The 16,934-nt window shown below is 39.9% G+C and overlaps 1 protein-coding gene across 3 annotated transcripts in view; it reads left to right on the top strand.

Annotated features, from left to right (window-relative positions):
- MANBA (mannosidase beta) overlaps window positions 1–16,934 on the top strand; it is a 54,756-nt gene that overhangs the window by 10,559 nt on the left and 27,263 nt on the right. For all 3 annotated transcript variants that reach the window (XM_048303432.1, XM_048303431.1, XM_048303430.1), the window contains exons 2-6: window positions 7,413–7,507; window positions 8,022–8,127; window positions 10,073–10,243; window positions 12,855–12,978; window positions 15,376–15,551. In XM_048303432.1, coding sequence (XP_048159389.1) covers window positions 7,440–7,507; window positions 8,022–8,127; window positions 10,073–10,243; window positions 12,855–12,978; window positions 15,376–15,551 — 645 coding nt within the window. In that variant the 5' untranslated portion in view covers window positions 7,413–7,439. The remainder of the gene's footprint in view (window positions 1–7,412; window positions 7,508–8,021; window positions 8,128–10,072; window positions 10,244–12,854; window positions 12,979–15,375; window positions 15,552–16,934) is intronic.

Below are 16,934 nucleotides of genomic sequence, written 5' to 3'. Positions count from 1 at the left end.
GAATCCCAAGTCTGCACAGAAGCATGAGAGGTTAGTCAGCCGGCTGGGCAGCAGTGGATGCTTGGCTAATATCGATGATGGTTGGTTGTGGTCACTTACATGTTTACTTGAATACAAGTAAGAACTTGCTCCAAACACGTGCTGGTACGGCCGGGTATGAACTTGCTGTGGACTGGAAGCTGTTGCTAAATTGGTGGTGTTACTGTCGAGGTGCTGAGTTAACCAAAATGGTTCACTAGTCTGGTTGCTTGACCTCTGGACTGGACCCAGCTGGTGGCTGGCTAGTTCCAAGCTCAGAATGAGATAACTGTTTCTATGTATAGATGTGTACAGGTAACTCAAGGCCATCTTAATTAAACCCGTTCTTACTCACTTTAGCAAAGCTCAGTTTACAGAAAGAAGCATTCACACAAATTTGCACCAGGATAACTAAATTATTTTAAAATCACATTTTTATTTAAAAGATAGAATGGAGGCCATACAAAAACAGGGGAGCAACCTTAGCAGATTTGAAACCTATTCCAGATGGTGTTAGATGTATTCAATCCTTGTCACCAAAGGTGTTGCATTCTGCGAAGCAGCAAGCCTGAGTTGTTTGGAGGGAGTCAGTGACATCATTCGTTATTGCAGTTCGAGGCTTCGTGCTCCAGAGGAGGGCTCAGCTGTTTGTCCTGAGGGTTATTCACTGCGGTGAGTGTGACCAAAGGTTTTCAAGTGCAGCTGCCTAAAATCATACTCCTATTTTTACAAAAGCATGCGCACTGCTGTAATTGTAGAGGCATGGAGCACTGGTTGCTCCATTTTTTCAGAGTTCATTATCTCTGGAAATCAGCCCTTTTTGGTGTTGTGTCAAGTATAGAAGTAGGAGATTTATTATAGATGCCTAAATACAAGTTTTGATCTTAGATATTTTTTTCATTTGCTCCTTTTGCTCTTTGCAATGGAATATAGGATCTTTATTCATCTTACAGAAGATGTCACCAGATCAGTAATGCAACTTGTAATCAAAAGTGGAGATTGGTCTGAAAAGCTGTACCAGGAAATAGGAGAACAAAGCTAGTGGGAACAAAATCATTCTGGATAGCAGGACCCCTGTGTTCACCTGGTGAAGTCTACATGCCGTTTTTCTGTGTGATTTGAAATGGCAAATAGCACTGCATCCTTTGCTTCTGTATCTGTGAGATTTTCAATGGATTAGCACCCAAAAGGGAAATTTAAAGCAAAATTTTGAAGGCCCTACTCCTGCAATGTAGCTTAGTGGGCATCTCACAAATGAGGGGAAGGAGGGCAGCAGGGGTAAGCTGATGAATATTAAGCCTTCAGAATGTGGCTTAGATTGCAAGAGTAGGCTGCAAGCAATTTATCACTGTGTGGTTCATTTCAAATTTAGGTCGACACACAAACTGTTTTTGCACAGGGATGCTGTAGCTGATTGCGTGTCTGTAGCCTTACTTTAATCTGCTGTGCAGGCCATACACTTGAAAAACATCTCTCTGATGCTGAGGGTTCATTACTCATCTCTCTGGATCCTCTTAGCATTTGTTCTAGAGATATCTTTACTCTGGCTCATAAAATATACATTGGAGAAACACATCTTCCTGAATGCACGAAATGCATGTGTCTCAAAAAATGCTCTTGGGGAAGACCCTTGAGTTTCCTACTAAAGTATTATTTTCTTTCATATTCAATCAATGTAATTCAAATGCTGGATTATCTATGATAAAAGCTCTAGGGCCAGGAGATTGCATCAGATTATGTGTTTGACTTGATTGTTTTAATAACATTTCATTAAGACACTGTAGCTTGTACTATTATTTAAATGTAAAATTAAGAAAACACATGAGAAATACACATAAAGAAGGGTAATAGTCACTTGAATAAAGTTAGTGCAAAGCTTCATTTTGAATGCAGACATTTTACAAACTTGCAGTGAATCTGTTCCTAACCCTGCAGCTCTGGAAAAAGATTTGCCAAAACCATTTTGTCTGAAGATTCTGCTTTTGACCACTGTTCTGATAAGCCATATGTACCCACAGGTAACTTGTATATTAAGTCTGTGTGCTGGAAATAGGCATCCTCTACCATTTACTGTCCAAGTTCTGCACTGTGCCATTTCTTGTTGGCAGGTGACTCCTGTAAATTTTCAGTTCTGATGAATATGGCTGCTGTAGCTGGATTTTCTCATATGCCAGCCATTTGCATTCATACATAAGGCTATTTTGTCTTATTAGCTGTCACTTAGATTTGCATAGACCATTACGAGAGGTCTGCAAGTGTGATGCTGATATAGGGGCTGGGTAACACTGCATTTTCTGGCCTGATAGACAAGGGCATGCACTTGACAGAGAAGCTCACAGTGATCTTGGTCATACTCAGATATTAAAATTTATTAGAAGTTTATATACCCCAACTGGTAGTTCTGTGTTTCTGGAAAGTAGTGTGCTTTTCTGTAGCTTGTTCTGCATTTGTATAAAATACTCTGTTGTTTATTTTCTGACACTTCATCACAACTTAGATTTTTTGGAGAAAGCCAGGTAACAATTCCATTGGGTATCCTATGGTTCTATTCAGGTTAGATGGCATTCATTGATGATGGAATAGTTGATTATTATATTATTTTCCACTGAAATATAGGTGCTCTGCTGAACTGTGAGAACATATGTGGAAACGTTCAAAAGCCTTAGTAAAACTTTGCGTAAGTATTAAAAAGCACTTAAGTTTTTCTTTCAAAAGCTTGTGATATTAAAAGAGAGAAAAGTTACAGTGGTCTGTTAAATACATCACAGTATTCAAATAATATTATGCAGTGGGTATTAGTATCTTAACTCTTTAGTCATATTTGGCCTAGTGTTCAGTTGTGACACATCTTGAACATTGACAGTGACATTCAGTTTACTGCTTTCTGAGAGCAGCTACTGACAATTAGTTACTTTAGGAGGAACTTCCAAAACTCACGTTCCAAGAATACAATCCATTTGTCACTACTGTTAGTTCAGCCTGACTTCAAGCTGTGAAAATTGTGTAAGTGTCCTGACTGCTATCACTTGTGATGTCAAGGAGCACATGGGTATAGATAAGTATATATTAAGTATATATTAACTATTTCGCTTCCAGTCTGAAGTTGGGCACAGCAGAATCATTAAACCGTAAATTGTGAAACATCACTTGCAAATTTTATTTTGGTAATCTGTTGCACCATCAGAATTTTCTTACGGTGTACATGATAAAATACCAGCAGAGTTAATTTATGAGACAAGAGCATGCAAGGTGACTTCAAATTAGACCATAACAAAAGCAGGGTAAGGCAAAGGAATCTGGTTTTTGTTCTCTTTATTACATTTCATTTCATTATATGCAGATCTTCCCCCCGTGTACAGCTGACTCCGTCTGGTGTAATTCAGGTGTTTGTGCCATGCCCCTCAGAACTCCTGGAGCGTGGGGGCCTGGAGGTGTCCCTTCATTGGGCCAGGGTGTGCCTGGCACCACTCGCTCACTTGGGCTTGGAGCCTCACGTCTCATGTGTTCATGTCTCATCCATTTCCTCCTTAACAGGAGAAGCTCTTATCAGCGTAGCTTTTCAATATCCCCTTAAAAATCATTGCAAGGACAAGCTTCCATCTGGCCTTCATTGTAGTGCTGCCAGTGCTTTTGAAGTCCCGCTGATGTCCTGTTATCCGACCGGGAAACTGCTTCCTTTTGATGATCTGTAGCAGGGCTTTTTACCTAATCTCAGCAGGTGGTTTGCTGCTTGCTTACAGCGTTGAGGTTGGGAGCAGGGAACAAACAGGCAGGCAGCTTGAGTGCTTCAGATTTTTCCCCAAATTGCAGGGAGCAGGAAAATGCAAGGCTGTTATGTTTGGTGGGATCTAAAAATAGCCGTAGTTGACTCCACCCCTCTATGAATTGCTTCCAGGAACACATTGAGCTGTTGAGCTATTGAATGTGAAGTGTATTTAATGGATGTGCAGCCTATTTCCTACCATCTTTCAGTTTCTCCTTGTGCCTTTAAGAGTTTTAAATTTGTGGGGTTTTGCATGCACTTTTTGAACTAAGCCTTTAATTTTGATGTGAAATGATTTCAACGTGGGATGAAATTCTGTTTCAGAGAAATCCAAACAATTTGACTTACATGGGTACATCTTCCGGCACTCAGAACAGTTGTATTTAATAATGAAAAAGTCAATAACCTCAGAAGTGTATTGGAGAAGTAATTCTGCTTTCTTAGAGGACTTTGCTGTGGTCACGCGTTTCTCCTGAATCTTGAGAATGGTCTTAAAAGCATTGCTTGAACGTTGCCACGACTGATTGTATAACAATCAACATTTGTCATGGTTAATATGACTGACCAGTTATTAGCACTTAACAGCTTTTCTGTGTGATATATGAGCTGTCTTACTGGTTATGTAGCAATGATATCAGTAAGCTGTTAAGTTTTACATGAAGGTACACGGAACTGTGAGCTTTCCATCTGAAAGGGCGGATGCCTGTGAGTCAGAAGGGCTAATTAGCACCTTCTATGACACCTATTTTAGCAGTCAGTGCATTTCTTGAAGTTTGAAGGCTTTAGACTAGAAAAGGAAGCTCCTTCAGGAAGAAGGATCTTCAGTACATTCTGAGATTTAAACATGCCACTCTGTAAATGCCTGTAAGAGCCCGTTTGGCAATGATTTCTGCCTCTGGTAAAATATTCCTACATTTCTGCTCCTAGACAACCGGTTTTGTGTTTTCCAGAAGTCGGGACTTTGTTCATTGACATCTCTGTATCTGTGCTGTTGTGGGAGAAATGGTGAAGGTTTCTTTGTGCATCTTTGCCGAGACACTGATGTCGATTTTTGACCGTTAACCAAATGGCTTTACAGTCTGCTGTTGATAGTGCATTTGCAACTTTCATCTCACACCTTTTGTTAAATATTTCACACATACAAATGGCAATTACTGAAATTTAACTTGCACATTTTTCAAAGCATAATGTGAAATAAAACAGTATGTGATGTTTAATACGAATATGTATGTATATGTAAAAATATATAAGATGGTGTATAATGTTAAAGCAAGACCGTTGTAAAGTACATATTGAGGGGTTTCACAGTCTCTGACATTCAATGCTTGCCTTTCATTATCTCAGTACAATGATCTCAGTGGAGTTTCTTTCATGAGCCTAAATTTTGCATATTAATATGCTTTTCTTAGCCTTAAATTTTGCATCTTAATAAATGTCTGAGATATATTCCCCAAAAGTAATGGTATGAATGTCTTAAAATTCAGTAATAGTTCTGGTAAGCTCACGATGACTTAACTTTTAGAGTATACACTGTATTATCATTACAGAGGTCACAGTTTCACTAAGGTGACAAGACTTTTCCTTTTTGACTCTTCCCTTGTAGTAAGAAATTTGATTGATAGAGCATAGCATGTAGAGGCAAGGTGACACCTTTTCCTCTGTATGAGCCCAAGGAATGATGTTTGTATTACTGTAGGACTCCAGAAGGGACTGCGCTGCTGAGGAGAGTCACTTAGATGTTACGATTTTGCTCTGCTATAATAGGTTTATGTGTATATTACAAAGCCTGACCCTGTTAGGTGCAAAATAAATATGAGGTATGAGACAATTTTTTTCAGAAGATTTCAAATCCATAATGTATTTACTATCTCTACTGACTCTTAAAATGGGGAGAAAAATTAAGTTCCAGCAAGTAGGAAAAAAAAAAAAAAAGCTGGTCAGATTTTCTTCAGTGTGAATTTGGATATTCAGGGCGGGTAGTTCAGTGTGTTGGTACTGTTGGAACACTGCTATCAAAGCAAACCTTAACGCAGCTCCCCTCCCTCTGAGCCGGGGTTGAGTCATGCAGGCCAGAAGAGACTGGCCTTTGTTTCGGGGCAGCAGCTCAGCCGGGCAGCGGCGGCAGAGGCTGGAACGGGGCTGCCGGGCCGCGGGTACCTGCACTGACACGGGATGGGGCACTGTGCCTTCCTGCACTCCGACACGGGATGGGGCACTGTGCCTTCCTGCACTCTGACACGGGATGGGCACTGTGCCTTCCTGCACTCCGACATGGGATGGGGCACTGTGCCTTCCTGCACTCTGACACGGGATGGGGCACTGTGCCTTCCTGCACTCTGACACGGGATGGGCACTGTGCCTTCCTGCACTCCGACACGGGATGGGGCACTGTGCCTTCCTGCACTCTGACACGGGATGGGCACTGTGCCTTCCTGCACTCTGACACGGGATGGGCACTGTGCCTTCCTGCACTCCGACATGGGATGGGGCACTGTGCCTTCCTGCACTCTGACACGGGATGGGCACTGTGCCTTCCTGCACTCTGACACGGGATGGGCACTGTGCCTTCCTGCACTCTGACACGGGATGGGGCACTGTGCCTTCCTGCACTCTGACACGGGATGGGCACTGTGCCTTCCTGCACTCCGACACGGGATGGGGCACTGTGCCTTCCTGCACTCTGACACGGGATGGGGCACTGTGCCTTCCTGCACTCTGACACGGGATGGGGCACTGTGCCTTCCTGCACTCTGACGCGGGATGGGGCACTGTGCCTTCCTGCACTCTGACACGGGATGGGGCACTGTGCCTTCCTGCACTCTGACACGGGATGGGCACTGTGCTCTTCTGCTGCCTCTGTGTGAGGTGCAAGGCCATGGGGTGTCAGGTTCTTTAACCTGGGTCAGGGACATTGCAACCCGCCATAAGGTAACAAATACAGCATGAAGCCAGAAAGGCTGAGGATGTAGCTTAGTCCAACTGTGCCTTCTATTCTTCCTAGATAGTGTGATTAAAGGGAGAAGGGCACATTTGGTGTAAATGCAGTACTATTCTCAAAAGTAGTCATTTAGTTTTATACCAAAACCAAAATCATGTTGCTTCTCATTCTTCTCTTTTTCCATCCCTCCACATACAACAATTTTGTTTATCCTTACCACAGCAAGACTAGCTGACAAGAAACAAGTGGAGTATTTGCAATAACTTTAAACTAGAGATTTGTTCACTGCTGTCCCTAGAGGCCTAAAATGCTGTTTCTTTGCCTCTTAAAATCCTATTAGTCTTACTTTCTCCATAATTATGAGGGTGATCATGTTTCTGTTCCTCTCATTAAGTCAGAAGCTCTCTTGATTTATTGGTTAATTTCCAGACTGTAAAAACAAATCCTGCTGCTTCTAGTTTGAGTGATTATAGCAGAAAGGGTTTTGACCTATATAAATAAAGCCAAATATTACTAAAGCTTTGCTTTCACGTGAAATTTCAAAGGTGACAAGGAGTATCAGGACTAAGATGGATTTTGCATTTGCAGACTGACTGAAATAAGAAGTGTTCATCTAATGGACATTGTGATTCTTTTTATGTAGTAACACTATTAATAAATCTTGTAATTTTCTTTTTGTTGGTCTGTTACTAGGATCCATACTACAGATTTAATGATGTGATGTACAGATGGATCTCACTAGATAACTGGACTTACAGCAGGACGTTCAAAACTCCTTTTGACGTCAGGTAGGCAGTAAAGATATGTCTAAAATAGTTCTGTGCCATCTTTCATGGAGAATTGCAAGTTAATCCATCAGCTCAAAATCTGCTTAATACTTTTGTATCTGATAAAACAAATTATGCAATCATGTGCAGCTGCAAATCTGTTGCTACAGAACACTTCAATTGTTGCTTTTTCCTTTTTTTAAAAATGGATTGTTAAAATTTACTTATGAATTGTCAACTGAGAAAAGATAATTCTTAGGGTAATTGAAAGCTATCCCATCTAATATCTGGTGGGTATGTGAACGTGTTATATATGGTGCGGTGTTCTTGAACATGCTGACTTGAGCTACTTCAGCTGTCATCTTAATTTGAGCATTTAAAGATACAATGTAGCTACACTGAGTCAAATGTTTTTGTAGGTAGCTGAGGCAACTGCTGGTACAATAGCGATACACATTTTTATATTGTCTGTTTCTTGTGTGTCCTTAACTGGAGGTATTCTGATTGTTTTCCACACATATGTTTTCTTCCGTAGAAAGTGGCAGAAAGTGAATTTGGTTTTCGAGGGAGTAGATACAGTAGCACAGATCCTGCTCAACAATGTCACAGTTGGGAGAACAGACAACATGTTCAACAGATATGTAAGTAATGTGTTTATTTCTGAAGGTGCTTCTGTTTTTTCTTCAAAGCTCTGTTCTGAGCATTTTCAGTGCATTCAAGTACCCATAAAAGTAGGTGGTTGGATGCAGAAAGTGTTGACCTGAGGACTGCGTGTGTTATCAGGTAAATGTTAAAAAGAGAAGTGTACTTCCATTTTCACGAGCTATGGTGTCATATCTAGAAGTGAATGTGCCTTGTCCTAAATGAGAGGACCAATGCAAGAGGATCAGTTCAGCTAATAATACATCTTGCTTCTTGGGATGTGTCCCAGCTCCAAGAAAACGTAAGCTTAAATCTGTTTTATTAGCTGTAAATCTGCTTACTAATTGGTATTAGAATGGTTTACATGTGAATACTGCAATGAAAATGCACATATTGTAAAGCCTTTGTGTTTTCATGCTTTTGGTTTTTAAAGAGGGTGGTTTATGTTTAATATTGCACGTTGGATAACATTGTCTTGCATTTTTGAGCTTCGCTTGTGTCAGCATGAGAGTACTCATTATGGAATGATCCTGAGAGTAGCAAAAACATTCCAACTGATTTTATAGCTTTAAAATACAAAATTATTCTGGTATTAACATAAGGAGAAATGCTTGCTTTTATCTGAAAAGGATCAAAAAACCTGAAGAGTTAAAGGAAGAATAATAGTGGAATAACTAAATTACAAATGAAATCTGGCATCTCCACATCTCAGCATTTACCATTCCAGCAGGTTTTATTGCAGAGGCTCTGGACTAAGAGCTAGATTCTGCCACCTGGGTCTGTGTGACCTAGGACAAGCCACTTAGTTTCTCTTTGACTTAGTTTTACCATCAGTGAAATCAAACATTTAATGGAGGTTTTATGAAATTGTCATTATTTACTATTTGGAGAGTATCCAAAAGTTTGTCAGTAGCAGGCTCTGTAAATTTAGGAAGTGGTATTATTTTGTCCATATTTCTGCAACTTCATTTTGTGTCAGATTGTAACAATTCATGAAATGGCCTTCACTGTAAAATCAGAGTGTACTGCATTAAATTGAGTCCGCGGTTACTGTGACCCAGACTTCTGCCTTGTTCACCCGTTCCACATGGCAACATCTGCAGAAAGGACTCTCTGAAGGCTCTGGATTGGGGAACGCTATTTGCTTTATAATTTCCTGTAGTATGCTACAGAAATAAGGGATGCTAGCTGGGCTGCTTCCAAATTAGAAAAAATTGCTTTTCTCCTTGGCTTTTCACAAATGAGCACTCTGAGGAATAAATGGGTATTAGCCATTGGAACCATATTGTCTTGATAGCACAGGATAGTTCTGAAATGGAACATTTCTCCTTTTATCCAGCCATGTTGAAGGTGATTTTGTGACCTGGTGAGGAAGCCCCCAAATGCTTCATTTGGTGCTGGCATAGAAGTGTGTCTGTACATTTGGGAGGTGAGAATGCAGCTCATTTCATTTTGGGGAATGAAATACAGCTTTGCAGCGTTCATGGACAAGGCAGCTCAGTGCCTTGTGGTAGATGAGCTGGCAGTACAGTGTGAGCTGGAAACACTCCTGTATGGAGCAGCTTTCTGAGTTGGAATAAGGTGTCTTCCCAAAGATGCAGATGAGTTCTGGATGGGGAAGGAGGGTAAAGATTCTCTTGCTGTCCTTGTCTTTCAAGCACTTCTGTGTCCAAGCAGAGCACTGCAGCCTGCAGTGAGGGCTCGGTGTGAGGAAAGTGGTTTGCCTAGAAACATCTCCTTGTATCTAGAACATTCCTGTGTATTTTCTTTTTTTCAGTTTATGAGATAGCTTTTCTCTTCCTTCAAAACTGGAGCACGCTGAGACAGTATTTCAAAAGCCTTTGAATAATATATGTATGGTATTAAAATTCCAATGTAATAGAGATTATAAATCTCATATATAAATGTCAACATGTAATGGTTTTGTTCTGTGTTTTGTCCTAGAGCTTTGATATTACCAGTGTGATCCAGGAGGTCAATTTTGTTGAAGTCCGTTTCTTGTCAGCCGTTTCATATGCAGCAGAGCAGAGCAGATGTCACAAAGCACACAGCATTCCCCCGGCGTGCCCTCCACCTGTGCAGAAAGGAGAGTGCCATGTTAATTTCATCAGAAAGGTAGGGGCAGAATTGTCTGTCTCTGGCTTCAGGCTGGGAAAGAGGAATGCTTCACAAGCTGTCCTTACGGTTGTATTCTGAAATCTGCAATGTAGTTTTATAAGTAGGGCATATTTTTCATTGCAGCTTCCTTCTCCCGTCCCCCTTAGAAACCTGTAATCTTGTATGTTGACAATACAAGAGGCATAAGAAGGCCAGGCTTCATATCTAAGTGATAAGAATGTTTAAAAGGCTATTTTCATGAAAGGGTCAGCAAGGAGACTTTCAGCTAAGAGGACAGGATAGCAGTGGGAAATGTGTAATCATTACATTTTGATCCACTGGGTGGGTTTAGCAATGTATGCTGACAATAGAGTTCACTGTTGCAAATACCAGTGTGTATTGCCAAGGCTGTAAAAATCTCATCCAAGCAGCTTTGTGAGTGTTTGCTGTTGCTCATGTGCTATGCTATTTATACTGGGCAGCTCTGGCATGTCCCAAGAAGTGTTATGTAACACGGGACCTGTTCTCATCTTAGTAAAGTACTTGTAAGTACATATTCAGTGAAAACAACAATGTAATATAAATGAATGAAGCTCAGAAATTTTAAGATGTGGCTTCTTTGCTGTTAAAACTTAACTAAAGGCAGACTATCATTTGAGTAGCATCTCATGTATTTCTGATGGCTTTGCAGCAGATAGAGGCAATGTCCAGGTGATCTTGTCTTCTAATTTCTGGTTTTGGATGGTTTTGCACGTTTGTCTCCACTTAAATGCCTTTCTTGTTAATTATTTTCAAACTTTCTAATAAAGTCGTTCTGGAGTCTCCTCAAAAAATGACTAGGATCCTGTTAATTTAAACCTGGATATAATTTTCTTTAAAATTTGTTAATGTAAACATGGACTCCTTGTTGTCCTGGAAAGATCCTTTAGGGTTAAGATGCTGTCTTTATTTCTAGTTGCTGCTACTTTTATTTTCTGTACATTTTAGAAAGTTTATTAATTCTTCTGAGTCTAATGTGCTTCTTAGAAATCAGTGCGAGGAGAGGCTTGCAAGTAATAATGCACTTACACAGCTGTAGTCTTATTTATAGAGCAAAAGTGGCCTGGAATGATTTTATGCTTCACTGCACTATACCTTTAAATTTGTAAGAAAATACCCTAATGTTTTTTCCTCAAATGAGTTGTTTGAGTGTACTTGGAAGCTGTTCCAGAAATTTCCAGAAACATTTTGAGTTCGAAGTATATGGCAACAACAGCAGCTATCACGTTTAAAAGTAAATAAACTAGGACATTGCTATAAGCTGGATGCTTTCCATCTGAAAGTAATGGAGAGCTGTTTACACAGTTCAGGTGCAGTATTAAGTGCAGTAAACTTAACTAAATCTAAATAGGAGTTTGTGGCAGAACAGAAACCTGTCGCTGCTGATGTACTCCAGTGATCCAGGCATATTGTTCTTATGAGATACTGTTTCTGATAGCAGTCTCTGTAGTATTGTAGTGAAACCTGCCAATCTGTCAGTGATTCATTTGTTTATTTTTTATAAAGGGAAAATGACTTTCAGTCGGACATGTTTTCTAAGAATATGTTATTCCTGGTTTTCCCTTTGAAATAGGTGCAGTGTTTGCTTCCTGGAAGGCTCTTTTGCAATTTGATAGACAGGGAGGCTGACTGGCAACACAAGGGATGGGCCAGGCTTGTGCAATGTGGTTTGCCCAAATTAGTATGCCTTGGCTGTAAGTTATTAGTCTCTAAATTTAGAACTGTGTGTCACTGTATACTGTACATTGTATTTGCTTTGGGGGCTGGAGCTGTGTGAAACTTGGAGGGCAGATGAATAGATGTTGTCAAGGGATTTGTTAAGTAGAGGTCTGACCAGGTTTGAAAACAGCTAAATGGAATTAGTGTACGCACTTCTCTGCCTGACCAGCATTTTATAATTCTGACAGTTATTCTGATGTTAGTACCAGAACTAAGCTACTTCTCAACCATGTTTTGTTCCCTTTGTTTTTGTATAAGAGAACCATAAAAAGGGGAGAAACCGTGAACATGACTGAACTACACAAATGCACCAGACATACCCATTTCTTTCCTTGTATTAATCTGTGGTGTTTAAACCAAAAATAGGAGATAAACTATTTCATATATGATTTTTAATTTTATACTTCTCTTCTAAAATACTGTAACATTTTTAACTCAGTTTTCTGCTCAGTTTGTCTTTTAGGTGTACAATTAAATACTGACATTACAAACTAAGATAATTCATAGCTGAATTGAGAATATTCTCCTGGATTATTTTTTGGATCTTTACTGTTCGGGGTTTTGTTGGCATTTTTTTAAAGTGGTATGCTAAGTGTTGTTTTGCTCTTTCAGTAGTACAAAATTTCTCTGTACCTTTGATGTTTAATACAAAATTTATTTTTTTTAATATAATACAGGTAGTACCAGCAGAGTTCTGGTTGAGAAATAAGAAGAAAATACTGTAAGCTCTTTGGGTTTATGAAAACTGGAAAAATTCTTTCAGTGCACATCAATATTTTATTCCCAGATAGCAAATGTCTTTTATTTCTGGTACAGCATCAATGTCTGTGTGAAAAACAGGCAATTGTAACATAATAATTTTGTTTTCCAGGAGCAGTGTTCATTTAGTTGGGATTGGGGCCCTTCTTTTCCCACTCAAGGAATCTGGAAAGATGTTAGGATTGAGGCCTATAACCATTATCACCTGATTTACTTTTCTTTAACTCCTTTCTTTGGTAAGTCTCTTTCACTTCTTTTTATTGTTGTTTCACCTTTGGAATACAAACCATTTTATTGTTAAGCCAATTAACTATCAGTTTAGGAAATGTTCTATGGGGTTTTTTATGACTTTGTGTGTAGTTCTTTCCACAGCACACCTTTTTTAGGCATTGAAACAGTACTTCAGTACAAGCAATAGCTATTAAAAGTGTTAGAATTCAGAATCTTTTTTTGCTTAAAGTACCCGAATAACTGCAGAAATAAATGTAGTATAATTGAGATTAGTACCTGTTCTCCGGTTTTTAAAAATTTCGTTTATATTGGCATGTATTTTGACCAAGACTCCCTGTAAATATGTCTCACTTTCATTTAAAACAAAGGCTAAGCTGCTATGGGAATTTGGTTTTGTGTTGGAAAGACAAATGCACGGTGAATAGAGTTTGAAGAGTGCTGAGTTTTCAGGACACAACATGAAGTCTGAGAGAGAAAAGCAGTCGTGCTATGCAAGGATAATTGTTAAAGCTGCAACTGGAGAGGATAACCTCCTGCATTCCTGCTACCTAACTTACCAAACCAGTTTCCTCGCTTGCAGTGGTCTCTGATTTTCCTCTCCTTTGTCCTGAAGATCACTGCAGCTCAGCAAAAGTAGTTAATTTTCCTTTGAAACTTTTTGCAAGCGGTGATATGCCCCATTGTAGACCACCCATGTGGTTTTTTCACTGCCTCTTGAGCCCAGTCTTCAGTGGAGTAAAGGCTCGCACGTGGGTCCTCTGCACTGGGGCGGATTTCGCCCCTTGGGAATAGATTTGTTGTGTATGAATAGAAGAGGAAGACATCACTCTGTGGCTGCTTCTAAAGCGTCCTGAAATAGCTGCAGGTCTTAGCTAGAATTAACGTGACTGGAATTTCCATGGAAAGCCCCAGCACAGACTGTGTGCTTTCTAAAATTTAGTTACAGTAAAAACCTTCTCTGGTCCCTCCCACATTCCCACAACTCCACCTTCTGGTAGGTAAAGTCTTGCTCTCTGGATAAGTGGAGAGAGCAAACCTCTTTTCATTCAGCAGAGAGTGGCTTGGAACCAGAGCAAGAGCTTATTAGTATTTAAACATAATAACGTTTGAAAAAGAAAGAGTAAATGAACAACCTGAATTTAAGCTGCCTACATACTTTTATTGTTCATCAGTGTCATAGCCTTTTGACCACTGAGTCTGTAAAAGATTCATTGTTCTGGGTTTCTGTGCCTAGACCCCACAGATCATTTGGTTAAGAATGGACTGGAATTTTTATATGTCTTTGTAGGGAAGGAAAAATGCACTGTAATGTCTGACCCTTGTACAGTGGGTATTTTTTTAACTTTTTCCACATTTCAGAAAATTGGTCTTCACTGGGTAATGCTGGGTGTAATATAAACTCAGGAACTCAATCGTTGCTCTTCATTCTATGAAAGACAGTGAAAATCACACCAGGGCTGAATGCAATTCTTTGTTTTTTGGAGTGAGCTCTCTTTCTCTTGTGGAAGAAGGAGAGCTTGAGTATATAAATGAAAAGAGAAAGTAAATTATTTGTAGTTTGGGTATACAAAATGTGTCTTAGTTCTAGTTTTCCTTGTTTTCTGTTTTATTCGCTTTTGCTTGTATGTTAATATGTAACATTTGAAATATAGGATTAGCCAGGCTATGTTAGTGGCTAGGCAATTCAATTGCTGAAGTTAGTAGGAAATTTACACATAGATCTTGAGTACCCTTGACCCTGGCTCTCCTTATTCAGTAAGTTCTGTAAAAGAGAGGACGCTCTGTGGTAGCTTCAGAGAGATCTCAGGGAAGTCATTAACTTGTTTCCTCCACGACACATTGGTGAGAGACATAAAGATATAGCCTGTCAAGTCTAGACACAGTGGGCCCAATTCATCCCCAGTGTAGCTCCATTCATTTTGCCCAGTGAGTCTGGGATGAATTCAGATCATTTTCTGTTAATACTGTTTTTGTTTCATTGACAAAAGTGATTGTACTGTCTTGTGATTACAATCTTTCCCAAAGAGGACCATGTTCATATGAGTGCTGACTAAAAGCAAATACAATGTCTGTGGGAGTTGGTGGGAAAAAATTCCTTCCTAATGAAGTGACTGGTGTCAAGGTCTCTGACTTTTGTACAGAGCTCTGAAAAAAAAGGCTGGATGGCTTTTGAATGAAAAAAAGAGTTAAGAAACATAAATCATACTGCATTGTTCTCTTCTCTTTGACACAGATGAGCTAAGTAAGAAGATTAACCGTGTAGATCTGGTTCAAACACAGCCTGAAAATTGTTAAATTTACTCTTAGGTGTTTGAATTTTTTTTTAATGAGAGGTGGCGTTAACTAATAGGTATATAAACATAATTCTTAAATTCCCATTTTTTTTCTCCCCCTTCACTTAGTAAAGAGTGCTCAGCAGTGGTGTCTTGAAGTCGAGTCTATTTTTGATGTAGTCAGCTCCAAGCCAGTTGCAGGTCTTGTGACTGTGAACATTCCCAAATTAAAAACGCAGCAAACGTTCAGTGTGAGGCTTCAACCTGGAGAAGGCAGCATTGTGCTGCATGTAAACATCAACAAGGTAAGGAGGTGCGTGTGGAAAGCTAGTCAGCTGCAAAATGTTTCCCCTGGTTTCCAATGTGACTTTTTGCCTTCATGCCAGTTTTAGCCCTCCCTCCCATTCCTTACTGTGTTCCTGACTTTTAACAACAGTCTTGTACCCCTTACAGGGTAGGAGAAGAGTTCTTTTGCTTTCTAAAATCTGATGTTTGTGGAGTTATGTAGTTCAGAGCAAAAAGATGATGAAGCCTTAGAAAAAAGATCACATAACACTGGCCACTGTTAAATGACCTATTTTGAGTTATTTGGGTAAATAACCGTTGGATACCCTGTGTCGCTTCGCTTCACTGGCAGCAGATATCTCACATGCTACTGTTCACTGGACTGATGGGGATCAGAATATACTACAATATGCATGATTGTCCCAGGACAGAGAGGAAACATTTCTCAAACCTCTTAGTAGATAATCTTCCAGGTAAATAAAAGCAAAAGAAAATTTTGTGGAGTAATACTCCTTACATTGTCTTGTCCTTTGGATCAGCAAATCTCAGGAGGAATTTTTGACTGGTAAAAGGTACTCTAGTGAGGAGCAAACTCAATTGAAAAATCAGGCTCAGGCCAGTGGACAGAGTGGGAGCCCAGGCAGGTGGAGCAGGAGCCACACCTGATGGAGTTCTCCATGGGACCTTCACTGCCACAGGACACACATTTGTGGGTGGTGATATGCTGTGAGCAGGAATTTGGGGCTTCTGACAATACTGGTGGTTAATAGCATTTGAGGTCCTGCCCTCAAGCTTTTCTATATTTTACTGGCTCTGCTGATTTTCTGCATTGCTGTGTAAATCTGCATCTGTTTTCCCAGTTTGACTGCATTGTGTGTGTGTTCTTGAGTTCACTTGTCAGTTGTTTGAGTGGAGAGAAAGCAAGCAGGGTGTTTATGTTCTAGTTTGTACATTTTGTGACTTGTGCATTTACATGCTTTGTTTTATTTTGTCACAGAAGCCTAGAAACATAGTTTTTGTTAATGTTGTCATCTGACATGCAAGCTACATGAGCAATCACCAATACCCAGTTTCATTTAAAACAGCCATTAGTCTCTGCTTAGCTTTTTAATGTATTATATTAAGCAGGTGCTGAAAAGTGAAACTTCAGAAATTATTTTTGCTTATTTAGTTGTCCCACCCCCAGCCCCAGAAGAGATCTGTTAGTATAGTGCAACTGCAAGTCTGGGAGGAAGCACTTCCTTCAGAGCAGAAGCAGCAGTGTTTCATTATTCTTTGTGCACAAAAGGCTTTGCTGCACGAACCCACATCAGGTGATTTTACGAGAAGCCCCGAAATGTGTTCTCATGTATTGACGAGGCTAACGGAGCCCTTACTCTGTACACAGACTTGTGTGGTGCATG

The sequence above is a fragment of the Corvus hawaiiensis genome, chromosome 5 (assembly GCF_020740725.1).
Source record: "Corvus hawaiiensis isolate bCorHaw1 chromosome 5, bCorHaw1.pri.cur, whole genome shotgun sequence".
NCBI lineage: Eukaryota > Metazoa > Chordata > Aves > Passeriformes > Corvidae > Corvus > Corvus hawaiiensis.
Note: the sequence above shows the minus strand (reverse complement) of the source record. Positions and strands in the feature narration are given on the sequence as shown.